General features: G+C 40.3%; 1 protein-coding gene across 12 annotated transcripts in view; it reads right to left on the bottom strand.

Annotated features, from left to right (window-relative positions):
- Window positions 1-17,606, bottom strand: part of UNC79 (unc-79 homolog, NALCN channel complex subunit) — a 161,993-nt gene that overhangs the window by 85,608 nt on the left and 58,779 nt on the right. For all 12 annotated transcript variants that reach the window (XM_073349519.1, XM_073349521.1, XM_073349522.1 and 9 more), the window contains 9 exons: window positions 16,986-17,127; window positions 16,478-16,560; window positions 16,239-16,387; window positions 13,221-13,378; window positions 11,561-11,742; window positions 8,764-8,965; window positions 6,748-6,927; window positions 5,569-5,634; window positions 22-308 (listed from right to left, as the gene is read on the bottom strand). In XM_073349519.1, coding sequence (XP_073205620.1) covers window positions 22-308; window positions 5,569-5,634; window positions 6,748-6,927; window positions 8,764-8,965; window positions 11,561-11,742; window positions 13,221-13,378; window positions 16,239-16,387; window positions 16,478-16,560; window positions 16,986-17,127 — 1,449 coding nt within the window. The remainder of the gene's footprint in view (window positions 1-21; window positions 309-5,568; window positions 5,635-6,747; window positions 6,928-8,763; window positions 8,966-11,560; window positions 11,743-13,220; window positions 13,379-16,238; window positions 16,388-16,477; window positions 16,561-16,985; window positions 17,128-17,606) is intronic.

The raw sequence follows: 17,606 nt of genomic DNA, 5'->3' as shown, positions 1-17,606 counted from the left end.
GTGAGAATAAATCACACCTACTTGTGCTATTCCAGCGATAAATGCATTAAAACAAGTTGAAATGCGCATTTTCTGAGGCGCAATCATGAAGCATCCTTCCTGTTGATCATAGCCAAGCAAGACATACAGATGGCGCTTCACTGTGTTGAAGGCTTTAGCACTGCTGATATCTGACTCAGCACTACTTTCATCCTTTGCCATAAACTTCATTAGCACAGTAATCAGCTGGTGGACGGTCTGATGATCAATCCCAGCATCCTCTGGAAGCAGGTCCTTTATTGTATTGTCATTCTCTGGGGATGGTTGTCCTATCAGCACAAGAAAGACACTGATGAGAATGACTGCAGTGCAAGGCAATAAAGAATCAGGCCAGAGACATCTATCCAAGAGACTTCTGATCCTATATGCACTTCTAAATGTCTCACTTCTGACCCTATACGCACATGTGAAGTCAGTAGGAATTGTGCATGCATTTCTGAGGGCAGTAATCTATTCTTGCCTTTAGGCACTTTAGGTATACGAAATTAACTCCATATTTTGTTGAAGTCAAAAGCTTTTCAACTCCTCAAACGTCCTCAGTGAACAGTTATACTGTATGGGACTGATTCTGATTTCTGTTCACACCAGTGTAACTCCACCACGTTCTGTGGCTTTACTCCTGGTTTACACTACTGTGAGCAAAAGAAGATTAATATTTTATGGGTTAGAGCCACAGTTGGTGTAATTCATCATAGTTCCATTGACTTCAATGGACCAAAATTTACTCCAGCTAAGGGTAATCCCAATAAAACCCAAAAAATCCCAGTGGTGGGCAACCTGCGGCCCATGGCCCATCAGGGTAATCCACTGGCGAGCTGTGAGACAGTTAACATTGACCGACCGCAAGCACAGCCGCCCACAGCTCCCAGTGGCCACGGTTTGCCATTCCCAGCTAATGGGAGCTGCGGGAAGCAGCAGCCAGCATGTCCCTGCGGCCCATGCCGCTTCCTGCAGCTCCCATTGGCTGGGAACGGGGAACTGCGGCCACTGGGAACTGCGGGCAGCCGTGCCTGCTCACGGTCAATGTAAACAAACTGTCTCGCAACCCCCCAGCAGATTACCCCAATGGGCCACATACAGCCTGCATACGGGCCACAGGTTGCCCATCACTGCTTTAGAGGATAAGAGAGAGGGAAAATCCTGCATTTGATCAAATAGAGAATAAAGGATTCACCTTCTAACATGCTTAGTGCATACTTCTCTCCAGACACAGAAGAAAAGTGGATTTACCTGAATAGATTGTGCCACTTTAGGTTTATCCAGGAAAACCACAGCTTCCAAAGGAATGCAGAGACCCTAACTATCATCCAATGCTGCTAAGTAAATCCCTAAAATCTACACAGAGTGTGTTAAGGTATGCTGTCTGATAGTCTAAGCCAAATTGTTGCTTATACTGTAGTATACTATAGTATCATATCATATATATGGCTTTACAAAAGTTAAATATTTAGTACAAATATTGTCATTATTATTTTCCAGTGAAAGAAGTTGGATTTGATCATTCCCCTGCAGTGCATGCAACCCAAACAGTACTGCATGACAATCCGAACAAGAGGGAAATTGACTAACTGAGCATCATTGTCCATTCTGACTGAATGCAAAAAGGAAACAAGCAGCAAAAAGAACAAACAGTAAATTAGATTTATAACATTCTTTCCATTTTCATAATCTAAAACCTTTTCAGCAACATTTTTAGGTAAGGAATATTTTTAACCCTTATGATTTCTAACTCATAGGTGCACAGGAGCACCACGGAAAAAAAAATGGTGGGTCCTGGGGCACGCACTGGCAGCCCCATCAATGCCTGCCCAACCCCCTCCCCAATGCCTCCTTCCCGCCAGCAGCCCCACCAATCAGTGCCTCCCCCAGCACCTCCCACCCGTCGTGATTAGCTGTTCTGCAGCGTGCAGGAGGCACTGGGGGGAGGAGGAGAAGCGAGGGCGAGGCACACTCTGGGAAGGGGTTGGGGTGGAAAGAGGTGGGGCCTTGTGTGAAGGGGTGGAGTGGGGGCAGGGCCTGAGGCGGAGCCAGGGGGAGCACCCCCCGGCATATCAGAAAGTCGATGCCTATGCATAGGTAATGGAATTAGGTGTGCAGGGGGTTCTGCCGCACCTCCTAGCTTGAAGTGGTTTTCATCATATACAGGTTTAGTTTGGTGCAATGGCTCTCAGCACCCCCACTATACAAACTGTTCCAGTGCGCCTATTTTAACCTATCAGGGCCCCTTTATTTGGCCCATGAAATATTGTCCTACATTTTACCATATGTCTAAACAGGTCTTTATTATTGAGATCCTTCACAATAGAGATGAAGTATCAGAAGTACTGAGTATCTACAACTCCAGCTGAAGTCAATAGGAGCTACAGCTGCCCAGCACGTCTAAGTATGAGGTTTTTTTACAGCTAACAATATGTGAAGGTATAAAGCAGAAGTGTTGGTAGAGTATACAATGTACTGTAATTCCAACACAACCTGTTTAAATATTGATTAAAATAAAGTACGTGCTGCATAATTCAAATTCACATTCTTTTTTTCAGGTATGAATTAGGGCTGCAGCAGTGGCTCCCAGCTCCACGCTCCAAGCATTGTGACCTGGCACACGGTCTCAGCACCACTCTCATTCAAATTTGGCCCCAGACCTGAGGAAGAGCACTGGGGAGCTCGAAAGTTTGTCTCTCTCACCAACAGAAGTTGGTCCAGTAAAAGATATTGCCTCCACCACCTTGTGTCTCTTATCCCTGACCCCTTTTGGTCCTTTAGAATTCAACTGACAGTGATAACCTTTCCAAACAATTCCACAGCAGAGATATAATTCTCTATTAAATTCTATTGAATATTTCCTCTAAAAAGGACATCAGTCTCATTCAGACGATTTTACAGTTTTTTCTTTAGCCCCCTACTGGTTTCATCTCTATTAAATTCTGCGTGACTTTTCCATAACATAAAAAAATGTAACTATGGAACTGAATGAGTCATTAATGTGGGTCTAAATCTATCCCAAAACTTCCACATACAATTAAATGAGTAAGGAATCTGATAAAATTATCCTTTTTACTTTTGCTTACTGAGCTGTGTCTTTCAGAAACTTGAAGATAAGGAAATATTCAGCCTTGCAATGGGTATACAGTCATGGCATGAGTTAATGGATACTTCCAAGGACTTTTTCTGAGCTTTCACTCTCCAGAGTTAGTGTTATGCTCTTATGAGCATGCAAAATCTCATATCTGCTACTTCTCTCTGTTATCAGCATCCATTATGATGCCTCTGTAAACTACAACAGGGAAACTGGGGGGGGGGGGGCAGATCCTCAGCTGCTGTAAATTATCATAGCTCCACTGAGGATCAGCCCTGGCATATGTTAATTACATTGTCCTCCTCCTACTGGCTAGATGTCTGCTTCTTTAGCCATTATTATAGGGCAATTCATAAACAAGGACTATTGGGGGATTTGAGTGGTATTTGGTTTGTTATTTGTTTTAAATATGGAAGAGTCAACTGATCTAATTTAATAAACAGATATTTCGATATTACCCACCAGTTTGTGACAGTTCTAAGGTATGTCAGATTTGGAGACTAAATTTCTTGCACACATACAAAGTGGGAAATTACTGCCTAGGAAGGAGTGCTGCGGAAAGGGATCTGGGGGTCATAGTGGATCACAAGCTAAATATGAGTCAGCAGTGTAATACTGTTGCAAAAATAACAAATATCATTCTGGGATGTATTAGCAGGAGGAAGAAAAATTGTTCTTCTTAACCTCTGAGGATAGGACAAGAAGCAATGGGCTTAAATTGCAGCAAGGGCGGTTTAGGTGGACATAAGGAAAAACTTCCTAACTGTCAGGGTGGTTAAGCACTGGAATAAATTGCCTCGGGAGACTGTGGAATCTCCATCAATGGGGATTTTTAAGAGCAGGTTGCGCAAACACCTGTCAGGGATGGTCCAGATAATACTTAGCTCTGGCTTGCGTGCAGGGGCCTGGACTAGATGACCTGTTGAGTTCCCTTCCAGTTCTATGATTCTAATCTGAGACCCTTTCACCCTCAAATTACCTCATGACCTATCAAAATATATCATGAAACCCCAAACCATGATTAGACTGCCTCATACTAAACATGATCTCTTTGTCTTTTAGTACAAGCCACTCAGTGGAATTCCTGCCTTCTGTGACAAAGTGGGTTGGAATGCTGAACAGAATTAATAATGGCCTGATCCTGTTTCCTTGATTCCCACAGAACCTCCACTGATTTCAACAGGAGTTTTGACTGAGCTGGGACTGCAGGTTTAAACCTAAAATGAAGGAGTGGATGGGGACAAGGATCAAATCTTTACTTTTACATTTTCTCCGTGTAAGAGAGAGGTGTGTTTTTTGATAGCAGATGTGCAGAAAGTATTTGGAGCCATATTGGTTCTTTGGAAAAATCAGTCAAGTTCAGTATCACTATCCACAAGAATTCATAAGTCAAGCCTCCAAAAATCATGAGTTTTTTTTAAAATATAATAAACATTGGGTTCTTTTTGCCTGCAGGATTCCAAGTCTTTGGGATGCATTCAGGTCATTATTAAGGCTTTTCTTCACCATCAGGAGGGCTAGAAACTTCCAATTTTTTAAAACCAAAGCTGAGATTCTCACATAATCACCTGAATCCAGAAGTTGAGTCTTTAAGAATACAATCAACTATCATGAGACTCATAACACAATCATGAAAGTTGGCAACACTAAGTTAGGTAATGTGCAGCTAATACTTCCCATGTGACAAGGGAATCGACCTTGGTAACCCTGACCTCTGCCAGGTGACTGGGGCCTGGGAATAAAGAATAGTCACTTCCAACACTCCTGCGTATCACATCTGTTATCAGATTGTGACAAAGTGTAAAGGCGCTCTGGCATGCAAAGACTCACCTAGTCTCTGCCTGCCACATGATTGATCTGCATGGGGCTATGAAAGGAAGGGGTGCTGGTTCAAAGGAGGCTAGCATCGAGCAAGGTTGTGCCCCTGCCCTTCCCAGGTTGCTGAAACTGGGAAGGCCTAGCAGGTTATCACTCAGTAGCTTGAGTTGATTTGTTCTGGTTTTGAGCTTATATTTTAGCAAATAAAGCTAGTCCTGAAGAAAGGGACATGAAGAGACCCTGTATTTGGGACTTTATTTTTCGGCACACTGATTTACACAGACCAGCAAATAATATTACTATTATTATTTATTGTGCAGTGACACTTAGGAGCCCCAGCCATTGAACAGGACTCCATTGTGCTAGGTGCTGTACAAACCCAGAACAAAAGATCAGTCCCTGCCCCAAGGAGTTTATAATAAGTATAAGACAGACTAATAGACTAAGCGTATATAATTTACAACAACTTGCAGGCCAAAATTATTCCTTCTTCTGGCACTCAACATTTTAAGAAAGAACCTTTTTGATAAGCTAGTGCCTGATGCAAATTATATCATGATCCAATAAAAGAGATAGCATTCCCTCCCTTCTTCCTGTATCCACTATACACCCCTCTCTTCAACAGAGGAAGTACCCACCTGGCGTTTGCTCTGGTGTTCCACCAAGTGCAGGAGCAGACTGTTCATGCCTGGTCAACCTCACAGCTAAAAACCAAGAATAATTCTGTTTAAATAATCAATAGAGACAACTTACACTTCAATATATGCTCAGCATTAAGCTGAGTTTGATCTAAGAGCATTCTCAAGTGTATGTATTAATTGTTATTATGCAGTGAATGTAACATTTTAGAAGATTGATTTTTGTGGAGTTGTGGTTTTATGCTCTCTATCCCTTAACTCTAGTCTCCTTTATTACTCAGTTTTTCTGGTCCAAGATCATTAAACTAGAAGGACTCGTGCAGCATCCAGAGTTAATCAATACAAGTTACATAAGATTCACAGAAAACTATAAGCAAAATAAATTTGGTTTTAATTTGGTTCTCTACTAATTTTAGAGAAAAAAATCTAATTAATTTTAGCAGCTCATTGGCACCGATGACTCAGGTTAATTTTAACAAGTATTATATTATACAGGTTGGGGATATTAAGTGTGGCTGAAGTGTCTTAAGTACAGGACTAATTAATATTTGTAAAGTCCTCTAAAAATGAAAAATAGATTTGTCATTTTTCCTACAGCATATTAAAAATATTCTAATCATATATATTTTTACAGCACATGCAACCCAGAGGATTTTGAGAATCAATTTCCTCGTATGTAAGAAGGTTATAAAAATGTTTTGTATGCACATTATTATACTGCTAAAGGAAATCTGCAAATATAGAATGGCTGCAGCAAAGAATTTGTTGTTTGAAAAGTGCCAATATATAGTATAGTGCTGCATAAATTGACAAAACATATTAATTAATAATTATCAGTAATAACTGAATCACTTTCCAAAAGCTACCTCTAGTTCTCGTCCAAGTAAGCAATACATTAGCCACCTTACGTAGATTAAAAACTATCTACAAACTTGTGTCAGAGCATTTCATTCTATCCATAAAACAAGTACAGCACAAAACTGGAATGTTGTCCCTGTTATTTGGAAAACTCACTGACTTCTAACTACCTGAATAATGTCTGAGTCAGTCCATAACCCAGATATGCTAAACTGTCCCAACTGGATGAATACTGAAAGTCCCATTGTGTACTCAGCAACAGGATGCAATCTTAAGGGAGAAGATGCAGGCTTATCACAAAAATATAAAAGGATACTCAACGGATTTTGGTGGTTAAGGTTTCTGGAAGGGAGAGTGCTCTCTTTGATTCCCCGGGTCCCTTCACACTGTCCCTCAGGGAACGCACGCTCTTCTGACGATTACGTGCAAAACGAGCCCTCTTGATCTTCCACATTGCTGTATCACTGAGATTGGCAACATTTGTCCGGACAGCAGTAATAGCTTTACAAATGCAATCAACCAAGTTAGGATTCATTCCACAACATATTTACTGCAATCCTGAAAAGTGCCACATGCAGGCAGACCCCAAGTCCCACTGAAGTCAACAAGCCTTTGACTGGCTTTGGGTGCAGGGGCTCCACCTGGGAGGAACTCATTGCATGATCTGAATCATCAGCTATGAAACCCCGAACAGTTGACATATATATTTTAAAAAGTAATTTTGATCCTTCTCTAAATATTAGAGATGGAACAAAATGAGGCCCTTGAATCCAAACCCTTTTGAATTGAAGATGATGATGAATGAGGACTTCACCCTTTAAGAGAGCAGAAATCTCATGAGAACAGCTCAGAAAGTTTCAGTGCTGTCAAATACAAGCTCGGACTGCAGACCTGCTTTAGTCTCAGACTCAAACGCTGAACTGCCTGCGCCTAACTCAGATCTGCATCTGAACAGTGCCCCCTGAGTCCTCTGAACAGGGTTCTCCTCTCCCAGGAGATTATTACCAGTAAACAGAGGTGAAAGTAAGCCGGTACGGTACAGTACAGCGTACCGGCAAGAGCTGGTACACAGCCGACCATACCAGCGGGGGCAGCTTCCCCAGGCAGGCAATTTAAAAAGGCCCTGCGCTCCTGGCATTGGCTGGAGCCCCTGGCCCTTTAAATCGCCGCCAGAGCTCCGGGGCTTCCAGCCACCACCACAGCTACAGCTACTGTGGGGCTTCCGCAGTGATTTAAAGGCCCCACCCCTTCCATCTGAGGCCACCCCCCACCCACCTGCTGCTCAGGACCCCGGCCCTGCGTACCAGTAAGTCTCTTAAGTTCCTTTCACCCCTGCCAGTGCACTTCAATTAGCTTTAATGGAATCACTGATGATCTGGGCACATGAGACATTGAAGCCCTTTGATTTTTACAGTAATTAGAGATCCAAAAGCAAATAATCAAATCCCCTAAACACCATATGGTTATGTTTGCAATGCCAAGAAGCAAAGGGGCAAAAGGTGGACATCTGAAGCATAGTTATATATTAAATGCTTCCAAATATTTTTCACTTTAAGTTACTGATTTAAAAATTACAAATCAAATAAATCATGTGAAAATAATCATACAAAGACAAGTGCAATTATTATTTTGTCTTAGCCCATTGGAGGATGGAAAAAAAAAAAAACAGGATCTCCATGGGTATCTTAACAGGAAGCCAGGTATGTGCAGTACCTCTGGTAACAAATGTCTGTTACAGACACAGTGGGAATTATTAACTGTTGTATGAGCCCCAATGTAATATCATCATTCCCATTCATCCATTTGTGTCTTTTGGACTGTATGGCTTCTGGGTCAGGGATTGTCTCTTTACCTATCTTTCTACAGCCCCCAGCAGAATGAGGGCCAAACATGACTGGAGCCTTTGGGAATAATAATAAATACATAATAATAGTATAATTAATTTATTAATTAATAATAATAATAGGGCAAACTAAAAACCCCTCTACACTAGGGCTCAAGAACAGTGTTTGGGGGAACTGGTTCTAAAGAACATTCAGGCTAACTCAGTTTGACCCTGACTATTCACAGAACCAAATTATGTTTCAACAAAGTCTGAGAACCATGTTTTAACTAAAGCAGAACATGGTGTTCAAAAACCTTCAAATATAATGTATCCTAATCTGGTCTAGGCATGTTCACACTGGGTTATCCACTTCTAGTTTAAAATGACTACACCAGTTCAGCAAACCTGGTTATAGCCCCACTGCAGATGGGGCCTTCGCTTCTCTCCTTCCCTAGTTCAGGGAGCTGAATTCCAGCAGTGGTGAAAGGTAATGTGTTTCCGATTCTGCTTACTTGTTGGAAAAGGGAATTCTTTGTTGCAGTCCAGATGAAGCTGTGCTTCCAGAGACAGTGTCTCAAAGCGATTCACAAAGAACTCCCAGCTCAAAGCTGGAATGTCCTGCTTTAGAAAATGAAGGAGCAAAAGCTTGCTGAGAATTGTGGGTCTGTCTTTGACAACTGTATCAAACTGGAAATCAAGGCAGAGGCACAGACCCTGTGGAGGAAAAAAAGAACAGAACTCAAATGTAAAGAGTATAACAAGTGTTCTTTAAAATAGCGAGGCAAACCTCACAACTTCTCTAATCAGCTGGTAGAGAAGAGGAGCCTGTTTCTGGTCTCTCACACATGTCAGTTGGGAATAACTCTACTGAAGTTGATGGAAAACCAGTGTAAGTGAGGGAACAATTAGGCCCTCGTCATTTTGAATGGGGGATTTTCCATTTTAATTTTTAAAAATACATAGGGTAAAATGTTGCCATATAACCTATTACATGCAACACACAAGATTCTCCCTGATCACACCCTGCTGCTCTCTTGGTTCCAGTGAAGTTATACCAGCGTAGTGGCCCCAAGTCATTTTAAAGCAGAGGAAGCAACCCAGAGTTCTGACAAGCAAGGTATACAGGAATCAATGCAGTGCATCTAGAAACAGTTTCAAACCCAAACCCCACCGTTGCTATGACATACCTGTCAGGCTGGTAATACTGTGGGTATTACCAATGCAGATGTGCACACCATGCAAAACCCTTTGCCTCAGAATTCTTGGGCTGAATTCTGCCTTCATTTTCATCCATGCAAACCCATTACTTTCAAGGAGTCTTCAAAAGCAAGGGGGTTCCGGGAATTTAGCCATTTATTTCCAGCAGAGCCATAAAAGTAGCATTGGGGCTAGTGCACTTAAGTCAAAAGCTAATGGAAAGGACTTTGCTTGCCAACAGAAATCCAAGGAGTTTGATATAGTTTTCATGGAGAGTGGAGACTATTGAAGCATGTACCACTAGAAACATATGTTACCTCCCATTCATTCAATCCATGAAACATGATGGGACTTTAGCAGCAATTCTACTGGTTCAACTGTTCTAAGTAATCAAAAATGTTATTTTAAATGTTTTAATAACTACATAGCTCAAAACTATAGGTCTGATCTTGACCTTCTAGTGTACCCAAAATTCCCATTGATTTCAGTAGGAGTTTTAGGTAGGTAGGCTCAGGCCCCAAATGAGAAAGATCTAGTACATGGTTAAAAGTATCAAAGGCACTAATCTCATAAAATGCTGCTGTGTTTTATTAGCACAAGAATTTTGAGCTTGCTGTCAACATTCATGTTTGAAAAAGACAACAGAGATTAAATATTTAACAAGTACAGCATATGTGGGACAAGTCTGTCTTCCTCAACAAGAACCACCTTTGGCCAGACCACAAAGAAAAATCTGGTTTGGGCAGTTATTTGCAGCCTTTGGCATATGCAATCAATTTGTCAAAGCACTAGGGACACATCTGAAAAGATTTACACAGGACTGGAGCTGAGCAACTCCCACTGTCTTCAGCAGAATCCACAGTCCCTGAGCTGTGCTTTGAAAATCTGCCCCATACATCGTATAAAATAGCAAACTCTTAACTGCATTTTATGGGCAACTGTACTGGAATTATTACTTAAATACTGTTTTTGTTCTATCTACCAGAAATAATTTATACCAGATATTGCACTAAACTTTATAATGAGATTTTTTCATCTTGCTTATAAATGTAGGTCCTGATCCTGCAAAGATTTATATATGTGCTTAATTTTAAGCACAAGTAGTCCAATCAGTAGGTCTTCTCACATGCTTAAAGGTAAACATGTGTATAAATCTTTCAAAGATCAAGGCAATAGGTAGCTTTGTTTTCATAAAAATTTCTGCTATCAGTTTACCTGTGAGTAAGGCCCTTCATGTACAGTGTTATTTTATTTAAAAATTCCTAGTAATTTATCAGTGTTTACCACAAAGATAAAAAAACGGGTGAAAATCAGTGCAAAAAATTAACTTCACTGTTTTCTGGTAAATATTGGGAGACAGGAGGACAGAAAAAACAACATATAGAGAAAAGTAAAAATACTGAAAGTAAAAGGAGTTTAATGCTGTGGTTTATTTCATAAAATGTACATTAACAGTTCGTACACATATGCACATGTGAGTGTGTGAATCTTCCACTACTTTGCCTTACTTTAACAAACAACTCACAATTACACTTAGACTAATTTATTATTAACATAAACACATTTACCTTATATAATGTATTAGATTTTCTTAATATAAACAGTATTTTCCTGTACATGATTGGTCCAAACTTAGGGTGAAAATCAGTAAAAACTGAATAATAGCTTTTGTAAAACCTGGGAAATTTTCAGTAAGAATCAGTAAAAACTGAAAACGAAGGGCCTTCCTGTGAGTCAGTAGATTTTTGAACTATATTTTTTTCCCCAGCATTAAAAATAAAATCACCCCAATTTGTTTTACCATTATAAAAATAATTATATTTTTTCAAGTAATAGCTCAGATGCTATAGAACCCTACTGGAAGCTCTAGTGTTTTGGACCAGAAGACTGGCACCTCTAGAACCTGTAAAGGGCATGTTGCCTCTGTGTCAGTTAGCTACTGAGAACCTTAAGATGCTGTGTTTTCTGAGGTTATAGTGATGGGCCAAACTCCAGACTATGAATCTGAACGCCTTTGAACTTTGGGGGAAAAAATGGGTCAAGATCCTGTCTTTGTCACTTGCACTCATTTCTAGCTTTGATGTATGCTTTTGTTCCATATGGTGAACCTACCTGCAAAGCTGGCCTCTTTATGGTGTCAAGTAATAGCCCAGCTCTTGTAGCCACTGCTGGGTTGACATCCTCCACAGCAGTCAAAAAACAGCAGAACGCATGAGCCAAAGAATACTTCAGCAGGTGATTTTTTGTCACTGAGTGAATATCCAGAAACCTGCACAAAACAGCCACTTTCTCTACTGCAGCAGACAAGACCGCAAAACAAAGAGAATATTCACATTAATTCAGGCAGTGACCTGTGTTTTGAACAACATACACAGGCCTGTATCTCATCGAAAACAACAAAGAATAATTGAAACATCAACTTGTTTCCACTTCCAGCTCTGTGCAACAAGTGCACATTTTTCTCATCACCTCCAATTACTTACAGGTTCCCAGATTCTCCCCTACACTACAGCCACTTTGTTTCATAGCGTCAGTGAAAAGTGGCTCCAATGCCAGCACAGCCAGCCACAGGAGGATCATTCCAGTGCAGGAGGATCTTTTGAAGGCACAGAGCCAGGACAGCTGCTTCTACACCACCCAACCTGCCTACAACTGGCAGGGCTAGAGGAAGGGGCTTCTAAATTCATAGATTTTAAGGCCAAAAGGGACTATTACGATCATCTAGCCTGACTTTCAGTATAATACAGGCCAATAAAATTTCATCTGGTTCTCTGCATCCTAGCAATCGCAAGCAGCTGTAATGGCCCTTCAGAGGCACTGGCAAACAGCAGAATTTAGAGCAGCTTTTAGATGGACTGTCCTGGTGTACCGCTGGCCAAAGACCTCTTTACACCACACCCCTTTTCCTAAGCTGTCCTGTGCACTCCTTGTCTGCAGCCAAGGATGTGGGCCAATAATTCCAAAACCAAAATCCAGTGGGCTTGAGTCTCTTCTTCCTTACACCAGTGTAAATTAAAAGTAACTCCACTGAAGTCAGTAGATTGACACCAGCGTAACAGAGGAAAATAAGTAAGGCCCATTGATTGTAATAGCTGCTCCTTTCTTTTCATTCCCCTATTTCAAATACCAGGATCATTTTGATTTGAAGTTACTCCTCTTTTAAGGAGCAGACGAGAACACTCACTGCTTCTTGGCATTAAACCTGAACTTACATCATGGGCCTTGATTGACCAGTACAGAGAATATCAATCCAATGGGCAGTAATATATATCTGTTTTTTCTGATAACAGAAGGGTAAAACTATGCGTGGAGATTACTAGAGAATTTTATCATGCTACAAACATACACCAATAATGGAGAACTAAGTTAAATAACATTTAAAAGGCGATCCAAGAGGGTACACAGTGAGTAATGCTCCATGACTGGAGTTTTGTAAACTAGGCTAGCCTGAGCACTAGGAAATGGACTATAAGGAACAATCCTGCATTGATTAGAGATAGATGGACTATGTGTGGAGGACCTACTGGGTCTTTTCTATCAGTGTGGTGTATGATTTTATTAAATCAACCACCAGAGCAGCCAATGAAGACAATGAATATTTAAAAACAAAAAAAAAAAAAACACTTATGGGTAGCAGATGGAAAGAAACTATAGAAAAAGAGCTTCTCTACCTTAAACAGCCAATGTCAACTACAATACCTGCAACTGACAAAGCCCCTTCCTCCCTGCCATATTAACCCCCATGCAAATATCATACACTTCTCAGACCTACCTGCTTCAAACCTCATCTTCCAGTCTTTGCTGTTAAAATTGCTGTTTATGATTGTCCAGAAAATATCAGCTCCATGAGGAAGCGACAGAGCATGTAGAAGAAGTGGGACAGCCAATGAAGAAAGCTGAGAGAAATCAGACTTCACTACTCTCCATAAGCTAGAAGGACCAACAAAAGCAAATCTGATCACAGAATCTGTCTTTTACTTCACAGAACATCCTTCATATTAAATGTCAACATTATGTTGCTGGGGGGAATTTGCTTAATAAGAAAAGGGGTAACATTTGTGAGTTACACCCAGCACCCATGTTAACAATTCAATGTTGCTGTATGTGGAAGTCCCATATTCCCCTGCATCTATATTCATTTGAATTAATTTTTTGGGGGGAGGTTCTAGCAGTTTTTTGGAAATTGTCTATGATAGACATTCACCAGCATAACGGAGACAGAAATGTATTACTCCACATGAGAAACATACATCTGGCTCGTAAAACAAGCAGTGTGTGCAACACAGGAACTGCTATGCCTGATCAGATCAAAGGTCGATCTCATTTGGTGTCCTCTCTCCAACAGTGATGCTTTGGCACCTGCTTACAGTTGGTTACTCCCCTTTGGTTTTACCCTCGCCAAATGACATATTTCTCAGCTAATATTAAGAGGTAGCAGGGAATTTTCGAACCATTTTTTTTTATAGAAAACGTTGTTCCTGCAAAATCTAAGTGGTCTTCGGTAAAACTTTAATTTTACCAAAATGTTTTTGATTTTTTTTATTGGGAAAATCTAAATGAAATATTTCATTTCTGACGGGGTGTTCCTGAATCAAAAAACTTTTCAGTTTTTTTTAACTGAATTAAACATTTTGTTACGGGTCAGTTCAACATTAATCTGCGTCCACCCGGGCAGCTGCAGTGCCTCATGGAAGCTGTAGTTCAGATGCTTCATGCCCTCTTTCTCCCCCTGTGGGCTTGGCTCCCCAGCCAGACTCTATCTCCCATGGTGCACCTCATTCTCCCCTCCAGATGCTCCCTTTGTGGCGCATTACAGGGAATACCGTCTGTGACAGGAGCCTGGTCCATAGAAGAGAATGGGGAGGAGGGATGTACCCAAATTACAACCCCTTTGAGGCACTGCAGCAACTCAGGCAGACATAGTTCCCTGTCAAACTGAACCAAAACATTTCAACATTTAATTCCAGTAAAAAAATTTAATATTTCAATTTTTCATCCAGATTTGGAACTGACAAACATAAGAACAGCCATACTGGGTCAGATCAATGGTCCATGTAACCCAGTAGCTGATCTGCAGTCAGTGGCCAATGCCAGATGCTTCAGAGGGAATGAACAGAACAGGGCAATTAGCAAGTGATCCATCCCCTGTCATCTTGTCCCAGCTTCTGGCAGTCAGAGGTTTAGGGACACCTAGAGCATGGGGTTCATCCCTGACCATCCTGGCTAACAGGCATTGATGGACCTAGCCTCCATGAACTTATCTAGGTTTTTTTTTTTTAAAACCCAGTTATACTTTTGGCCTTCACAACATTCCCTGGCAACAAGTTCCACAGGTTAACTGTGCATAGTGTAAAGAAATACTTCTGTATCTAAGTTTTAAACCTGATGCCTATTAATTTAATTGGGTGATCCCTGGTTCCTGTGTTATGTGTAGGGGTAAATAATACTTCCGTATTCACTTTCTCCACACCATTTATGATTTTATAGACCTCTAGCATATCTCACCTTAGTCATCTATTTTTCTAAGATGAATAGTCCTAGTCTTTTTAATCTCTCCTAATATGGAAGCCGTTCCATACCCTTAATAATTTTTGTTGCCCTTCTCTGTTCCTTTTCCATTTCTAATATATATCTTTTTTTGAGATGGGCTGACCAGAATTGCATGCAGTATTCAAGGACTGGGTGTACCATGGATTTATAGAGTGACATCATATTTTCTGTCTTATTATCAATCCCTTTCTTGATGGTTCCTAACATTCTGTTAGCTTTATTGACTGCAACTGCACATTGAGCAGATGTTTCCAGAGAACTATCCATGATGACTCCAAGATCTCTTTCTTGAGTGGTTACAGCTAAATTAGACTACATCGCTTTGTATGTACAGACAGAAACAAAATGTCAAATACCAGAATTTCCTGATTTTCTACCGGCTCTAGCTAATGTCTAATATAAACACTGCCATATGCACTCTTGAGAACAGAGATATTGTGCAACCCTTCTTATTATTATCATTATTTATACTGCACCACAAGTGCACGTAGTGCCTTACAGACAAATAAATAATCCAAGAAAGCTCTGAAGATTTAACAATTTAAGATGAATCCTGCAAGTCCTTACTCACACAAGTTGTCCCACCAAAGCTGATTGAATTGCTTACGCTAGTAAGGTGTTTACATGATTGGGCCCCAGAGCAATAAGACTTGACATAAGGAGAGACAATAATGGACAAAAGGGAAGGGAGGAAAGAAAGGAATGAGATCTACACAATGTCAGTTTCTTAGTAAATGAGATGACAAGTTCGTTGTTCACATGGCCAAACTCCTTGAAAATAAACTACAGCAAGTGTTTCAGCCCACAGCACTCAAAACAGAACTTATGATTTAAAAATAAAATTCACATGCTGTACATAATTCTGATCTGCTTTTCCTTGAACTGTTTTTTTATTATCCACAAATCAGTTTCATGGACAATATATGACCATTCCTGGAACCAAATTTGCACTGCAATCAGGGAGGCACAGTGGTCTAGCAAATGGAGCACTGGACTGGGAGTTAGGATACATGGGTTCTGTGTGACCTTAGAGAAGTCACTTCACTTTTCTGTGCCTCTGTTTCTCTTCTCACCCTTTGACTATCTTGTCTATTTAAACTGTAAGATCTTTGAAGTAGCAACTGCTTCTCACTGTGTGTTTGTACAATGCCTAGCAAAATGGACCTCTGATTCTGGTTGGAATTAAGAAGCATTAACTGTAATATAAATTAAAATGACAATTCCTGGGTTAAAAGCATACCTTGCAATCAGCATGTGATCTTGAATGTAAGCTAAGAATTGTGGATGGTCCTTTCTTGAAATGTACAAACATTCCCCATGAAGACAGAGAATCTTCAAACAGTTCAGCATGTTAAAAAGAATGTCTGGCTCTTCAAATCTGGCCATTTCCTGTGCAAGCAATTCATGTAATTAATACTACTCTCAAAGCAGGGATGTCATTAAATCAAATATATAAATTTAAAAAGTAATCAGCTGTACCTGCAATATAGTGTATATGAGCTTCAACGTAACCGGAAGTTGCTGGTAACAGAATTTTCTTTCAGTGTCATTTTTTATTGATGCTAAAATCAAGTTACATTAGAGTCATTAATCATCTCTTTTGCTGGTTGGGAATGAAACTAGAAAATAAACCAAGGGAAGGTGAGATTGCTGCAAAGGGCAAATGCATCCCAGCTGTATCTCTACTGCAGTCAGTAGAATTATATCAGGAATTAATTTGACCCATAAAATTTTTCTGTGTGATCAAAGGAATGGGTTTTTTAATGATTTTTTTCTTGGTCCAACAATTTTGCTATATAAGTGTATAAATGGAATGCAACTTTCCCATAGAATGAACAAATTTTAAAAGTATTAAATGCATGAAAAACTATCAATTTCGTGCTGTTGAACTTGCAAGGCTACTTCAAATATTTGTATCTTTTTTTTAAGAAATAAAGCCAAACCAATGCTTCATTTAACACCTAGTTCAAATGTCCTCCTAACTTACTAGCATTTTCTGTTGTCTCTGTATGATTTCCTGGGTTTTCTCCATGTTTTGTTGCAGATTTATTTTCCTCTTCCCCTTCAGTTCCTATAATAAACTCGGGTCTAGTATACAGAAGACTATCCTCCAGGTTGTCTGTGGGCTCCTATAAGGACACAATAATGATTATACCTAGCTCTTATTTAGTACTTCTCATCAGTAGACCTCAAAGCAGTTTACAAAGAAGGTCAGTATCATCGTCCTCATTTTACAGATGGGGAAACTGAAGAATTCAATTCATTTCTTGATGTACAGACTTCCATACACAAGGCCAAAACCTGATCTTTAAGTTAAATCCTGCATGCATAAACAGGGCCCAAACTGAGCATGAATGGACTGTACATTCGAGTGTGGTACTGTCAGCAGTCTCAAATCTAGCCATTCAAGTAACTCTCATAAAAAGTAACAAAGGATCGTTAATGATCACAAGTGGCCAGGAACTTTGGTTAAGATGTTCAAAAGGGACTAGTGATGTGGGGTGCCCAACCTGAACCAGCTTCGAGGGACCTGACTTTCTAAAGATCAGGCCCCTTTAAGGGACCTCAAATCAGACACTTGAAAACTGAATCACCTAAAATCACTAGT

This window comes from Lepidochelys kempii, chromosome 6 (assembly GCF_965140265.1).
Source record: "Lepidochelys kempii isolate rLepKem1 chromosome 6, rLepKem1.hap2, whole genome shotgun sequence".
NCBI classification, from domain to species: domain Eukaryota; kingdom Metazoa; phylum Chordata; order Testudines; family Cheloniidae; genus Lepidochelys; species Lepidochelys kempii.
Note: the sequence above shows the minus strand (reverse complement) of the source record. Positions and strands in the feature narration are given on the sequence as shown.